The sequence below is a fragment of the Lygodium microphyllum genome, unplaced genomic scaffold, assembly GCF_053477565.2.
Source record: "Lygodium microphyllum isolate KBCC unplaced genomic scaffold, Lygodium_microphyllum_v1.1.10 scaffold_32, whole genome shotgun sequence".
Taxonomy (NCBI): domain Eukaryota; kingdom Viridiplantae; phylum Streptophyta; class Polypodiopsida; order Schizaeales; family Lygodiaceae; genus Lygodium; species Lygodium microphyllum.
The window spans coordinates 6,308,121-6,314,300 of NW_028229515.1; the positions used below are offsets into that span (position 1 = coordinate 6,308,121).

Here is a 6,180-nt window from a genome sequence, read left to right on the forward strand (position 1 = left end):
TCATGAATTCCCATTGGCCCTACTAGACCTAGCATGACATAGCTTTGAGTATAGTAAGTAGTCCATGTGGCATCACTCTTAGGGTAACTTATAGCACCCTATATGGGTGGAGCGGACTTGAGCTGTCCTACCTTCAAAATTGGAATTGAAACTTGGAAGCCTTTTAGTTAAATCAGCTGGGCTAGGAAATGAAACCATTAAAGGCGTTGCTTTTGCTTGCAGACTGGGTGACAAGCTCAAACACCTCACAGTGACATTCAAAAATTTGTATGTCTCGATAAAAACCAACAGGGGAGCTGGGAAAAACACGTCTCCACACACACACACACACTCTCTCTCTCTCTCTCGTGTTCTTCCTACAAATCTGCTTCCTTGTCCGCCACTGATTTCTTCTCTCAATCCCAGCTGGTGCCCACTGTAACCATCTTTCTTCTTATTCTTCTTCTTCTTCGTCCGAGATTCTTCCTCTACAGTCTTGCATGCTCTGTTGCCAGCATACACGATGGTGTCCAGGGATCCATCTCGTGCTGCATCACACCAGTTTTCTCTCTTTTGCCCTCTTTCCACAGTCATGAAGCTACCCTCAACGATATAATTCCTCTGAAATTTTTGTAGGGGCAGGAGCTTGCATCTGGTAAGCCATCGAGCTATGTGACTCAATTGTGAGGGTCATCATCCTTCTTCAAAACTTTCGAGCTAATAAGGGCATGCAATATTGTGATGCAGATTGTAGGGGGAGGTAGAAAGTCCAAAATCATGCAAGCCAAAGTGGTGGTAGCGATGTCGGAATCTGGCAGCGAGTCAGACCTGGAGAGCTACACGTCGATGCCAGCGCAAGGCGGCCATCATCGCAATCTGTCGGCGGCGGACTATTACGACATCGATCCGAGGAGCGGGAGCAGGTCGTCGACGGACGCGGCCAACACGAGCATGAGTAGCACGAGGAGCAGCACGAGCGGCTGTTTCGGTGGGGGTGGCAGTGCGCCGGGGGGGATACTTAGTAATAGTAATGGCGGGGGGGCAGGGCCTCTGTTGTCCTCGGCTGGGCCTGCGAGCAGCAAGCCGCACAAGGCCCAGGATCTGGCGTGGGAGGCCATCCGCGCGGTGAAGGCCCGAGACGGGGGCGTCGGCCTCAGCCACTTCCGCTTCATCCAGCGCCTGGGCAGCGGCGACATCGGCAGCGTCTATCTAGCCGAGCTCAGGGGGGCCATTGCCGCTTCGAATTCCTGCTTCTTCGCCATCAAAGTCATGGACAAGCGCTCCCTCGCCGGCCGCAATAAGCTCCTCCGCGCCCAGACCGAGAGAGAGATCCTCGAAGCCCTCGATCACCCTTTCCTCCCCACCCTCTACGCCCACATCGACGAGCGCCACTTCTCTTGCCTCGTTATGGAGTTCTGCCCCGGCGGTGACCTCCATGTCTTGAGGCAGCGCCAGCCAGGCAAGCGCTTCTGCGAAAATGCTGTGAGGTAAAATTACTTGATTACCGCATAGAAAACAATCTCATCGTTCCTCACTGTGCCTTTTTGCGTTCAACCATCATCATCGTTGTCAGCCCTCTCCAGCTCTTGCCATGGTAGAATGTGCCCTCGTTACAGTAGATAGCACATCATAGAAGCTCTCTAAAACGCAGATTGATTGTGTAGATTTCATTTTACACATTTAAGTAACTCATAAATTCCGATTGAATGTGTGAGTTCGTTATTAAGATTAAGACTAGGAAGCTGAGGCTGAGTAGGAGTGATGCAAGCGTTTCCATTTCGCAAATCCATAACTCCATAGGGGAGCAAGGTGGTGGATGCCATGTTGAAGATCAAACCGGAGGCCCCCTCAAACAGGCATTTGATGTTATCAGGTGATTTCATGGCGGTTCAGTCGTCGCATTCAAATCGATACTCATTAGTTCAATCATATAAATAATTCAATCATACCCAAGCCAATTGCTTTTCCCCTTCTATCTACACAACAAGTTCTGGTCAGGACTCAGCGGTCACTGCTCGCTGTGGGTGGGGAGCCGCGAGCGCACACTGATATGTAAAAAGCGAGTTTGCCAAATTTAGGGAAGCGCTTGCGTTAATCAATGCAAAAATCTCTCCTGCTTCTGCTCGTTGGGAAAGAACAAAGGGATGGATAGCGGGGGGTACACAAGGAAACCTAATACGATTTGAAATCAGGTTTGCAACTTTGCACGATGGTAAAAGGTAACGCATGTACAGATTCAGAGAGAGATATTGCGGTAGTTACCCGAGGATAATAGGAGGATCAGTGGGTGGTTGGTGCGTAAAAACAGAGCAGGGCAAAATCCGAGATCCTTTATACAACTCTGAATATGAGAGAGAGAGAGAGATCACACACACACACACACACAGTGCACACACGCACGCACCGACGCACACACACACAAACACAGTGCACACTGCCCGTGACCAAAAGTTGACGGGCAAATCCCAAAAGTCTAATGGCAGTCGCCCCAATGAAGGATTTGAAAAGTATATATGGATGGCAGACCTTGCTTCGATCTTACATCTGATCTAAAACTTGATTGTTTGTCCACATGCAAACCAAGCTGACTTCCCAGAAGCCGTTTCCCATAGTTCGCCTATACGCATTTCAAATACTTTTAGCGCCAAAGCAGTGACTCAGGCAACAGGTAGAATGGTTATTGATCTGGGTTGGTCAGTTTCTGGTTACTGAGTGGTTTCCTAGTCTTTCGTTAGTTTCTGGTTACTAGTGGTTGCATTCGTCGAGGAAGGATACTATTCGGGTGATTGAGTTTATGCACGCGTGCTTGTTCTAAGAATCCCTAGCCATTGTTGTTGTTGAAAACGTTCTCTTCCATCCCTTGTGTCGATCCGACCCTTCTTGGGCAAACTAGTTTAGGGGTTGGCAGGCATCTTCGAGGGCTTTAAAGAAGTGGGGGATGGGGGGGACTGACTTGCCACTCCCATGCTTCTTCTTTCGAGAGAGTCGTCAAAGGTGCGTGTACAGCTTGCAAGTTGCTATTCAAAATTTCTCCTTTTACATTTCTCGAAGTTTTCTGCTTAATTAAGCCTTCGTTGAGGAAAGTATCTGTTGCACTTGACGCACTTAATTTAGCTGGAGATCTCGATGATAAGACAAGCAGTAAATTGTTTGAATGCAGCAAAGTAAAGTTACGGCAGAGGCCGAGCGCAAAGGACAAAAACATGGCCATGAAGCCGTCACGAGTTCCTTTAAGCTCCCTTTCAGTTGCATACGGACCTGCAGAGATGTCGATAGATGTGGATGTGTTGTGACATTACTATATGATGATCTGATATGATGACAATGTAAGAAGGCTGACGGCACGTCGCTTTTCTTTTCGATGCAGGTTCTATGCGGCAGAAGTGCTACTTGCGCTGGAGTATCTGCACATGATGGGGATAGTGTACAGGGATCTGAAGCCAGAGAACGTGCTGGTCAGGGAGGACGGCCACATAATGCTGTCGGACTTCGACCTGTCGTTGAAGTGCAGCGTGAATCCGGTGCTGTCAAGGCTGGCGACGGTAAGGCAGCAGGGAAAGGGGGGGTCGGCATGCATGGGGGCGGAACGGACGTCGAGCGCGTGCGTGCTGCCGGGCCTGGGGGGCTGCGTGGCGCCCTGCAGCGTGCATCCCATAGCATCCTGCCTGCCGGTGCCGCGCTTTCTGGGGTCGTCACGGAAGGCGGCGGCGGCAGCGGCTCCGGCGCTAGCTCCCCGCCGGCGGCTGCCGGAGCTCATCGCGGAGCCAACCAGCGTGCGCTCCATGTCGTTCGTGGGGACCCACGAGTACCTTGCGCCAGAGATCATCATCGGCGACGGTCACGGCAGCGCCGTGGACTGGTGGACGTTCGGTATCTTCCTCTTCGAGCTCCTGCACGGCAAGACCCCCTTCAAGGGCTCCGACAACGAGGCCACCCTCATGAACGTGGTCACCCAGCCCTTGCGCTTCCCGAATGGTGATCATGATCACCATCAGCAACTGCCGGATAATAACAATTCGGCGGGCGTTTCCGCCACTCCAGCGATCTCCGCGGCCGCCCAGGACCTCATCCGGGGCCTCCTGACCAAGGACCCCCTCAAGCGGCTCGCGGCCACGCGCGGCGCCGGCGAGGTGAAGCAGCACGCCTTCTTCGAGGGCGTCAACTGGGCCCTCATCCGCTGTGCCATCCCGCCCGAGATCCCCAGCCCCTACACCCCTCCTCCTCCAACCTCCCCAGATCACAAGTACCAGGCCGACGAGAAGGAGGATCAGGAAGAAGAAGCTCAGGATCTGCATCATAGCCATAAGTTGAAGCAAGGGTATACCCATCACAACGTACTCAAAAAAGCCTGGATTCATGCAGCTACCGATCACGATGCCAAGCCCCCCGTCGCCGACGACGATCATCGCACCCACGACTTCGAACTCTTCTAGATCGCTTGCAACCCGCACGAGTTGGAGGTCAGTGATGCTGGCGGAGGCGCGAATGCACATTGTCCGAATTATCAACAATTAGCGGCTTTCTTCCTTCCTTCTTTTTTGGTAATGTCCAGTACTAATACCTGCAGTCACGCAAGATGTGACGGGGCTGGCTTCGCAGTTTAGTTCCCGACGCAACGGGAACACGTTGCCTTTCACTTGCGTGTAGCCATCTGTGGCGACCCATTGCTCTCCAGCTTCTTTTAGGCTCACATTCTTCCTGATTAGCTCCCATTACAGAGGACAATTTGCGCCGCCCTCCTCCTCCTTGCCATGCCCTCACATTGATATTAGCCTTTCTCGAGTTTCCTACTTATTAGAACTACCACCTTCAGCACATCCACACACCAGCCGCAACAGGCTTGCCATGATGAATTTGTACACCTGTACAGGAAGGAGCGCTCACTAGTAAGAGTCGGAAAATTGCACAACTCTGCGCGTGCCGTTGGCCACTCTTGTCACGGGATCTCAAATTTCACCTCATTGATGGCAGAAATTCTGTGTATAGACTTGAAACTCCATTTTTTTGACATCCAAAAGAGGAAAGGAGCATCTGAATGTTCAGTGTGACTGATGGATTTGATCGCAGTTCCATGTCCATTATTACTTTGCAGAAAAAGGATCGTGTGAAAAGAAATGGCGTTTGCATCATCGATGACGGTTCGATTTATGCGTGCTATTCGGGAATCTTTTTGTCGTTGCCGTTGCGTAGTGACTCAGAGAGGGGCAGTGAAGATGGGCCCAACTGGGGCACTGTGTACTGACGCCGCCTGGTGGGAGATGGATCGTGGTGTGTCACTGGAAGGCTTTTGGACTTTGACCGTCGCATTGTTAGAGAAATGAGTGGGCTGGGCTGGGCTAGCCTAGTTCGTGCACACCCAGACAGTAGACTGCATCTCTCGTCTTGTAGAATCTACAGTCTACAACCGCAGCGAGTCGCGAGGTGGCATAGAGACAAGTTTGACGTCAAACGCCTTGGTCGTTCGGGTGTCAATTTCATCGTTCTAATTAACGTTTATCAAAAAGAAGGACAGGAGGTCCTGTCAGCAAGCTTTTCGAACCTGCAAGATAGTACCTACCCGTGGGGGCAAAACATCGTTTGACGTCTGGCAAAACAAGAGTACTAGGGAGGGCCCACTACAGTGGCATTCAAAAAGGTGCTTCGTAAGATCTGTTTTTTAATCCATCCATGTGAGGCATATAATAACTTTTTCAATGGTTAACTTTATGCATCGTATTTCATGGGGCAGAAACTATAGGGTATTTTGATATGTTAATCAACTAGGCCTAGTTATAGATGAAGATTTCACAAAAGAATGACAATGAGCAGCTAATAAAGTGATACTCAAAGGAGACTTGATAGTGGATATGCGAACCGTTGTCGAGGAGGTAAGTAGGAAGGACTTCACATGGCAATAATTGCAGTGGCTAACACCTTAGACATGCAATTATAGCCTTATGTGTCACCACCAGCCTAGTCATGAGCTAGTCACTCGCATTAACGCTGACATGTGGCATGCAAGGATGCATGCAAGCCGACCAAGGCAAACGACAGTGAGTGAAGGATATACCTATTAAACCACAGTCATGCAAACACAACTACAAGTAGATAATATAACACCAAGATGAGATTGACATAGCTGAAGTAGGCCTTCTGCTAAACAGAGACCAAGAAAGTTTCAATGCAGCATGTAAAGCAAAGGTGCAAGAAGACGCTAGATTC

The 6,180-nt window shown here is 50.4% G+C and overlaps 1 protein-coding gene across 1 annotated transcript; it reads left to right on the forward strand.

The window, feature by feature from the left end:
- Positions 1–285: 285 nt before the first annotated feature.
- On the forward strand, positions 286–5,519 carry LOC148009243 (serine/threonine-protein kinase D6PK-like). The gene is made up of 3 exons (XM_087673643.1): positions 286–634; positions 727–1,466; positions 3,347–5,519. Exons 2-3 carry the CDS (start codon positions 757–759, stop codon positions 4,410–4,412), a joined length of 1,776 nt encoding a protein of 591 aa, XP_087529769.1. The 5' UTR covers positions 286–634; positions 727–756; the 3' UTR covers positions 4,413–5,519.
- The last annotated feature ends 661 nt before the right edge of the window (positions 5,520–6,180 follow it).

What these genes read in the sequence shown, in the direction of transcription:
- LOC148009243 (XM_087673643.1), top strand. Translation starts at nt 757, where the DNA reads ATGCAAGCCAAAGTGGTGGTAGCGATGTCGGAATCTGGCAGCGAGTCA. An exon ending in TTCTGCGAAAATGCTGTGAG is followed by an intron (nt 1,467 to 3,346) that starts GTAAAATTACTT and finishes TTTTCGATGCAG; the next exon opens with GTTCTATGCGGCAGAAGTGC.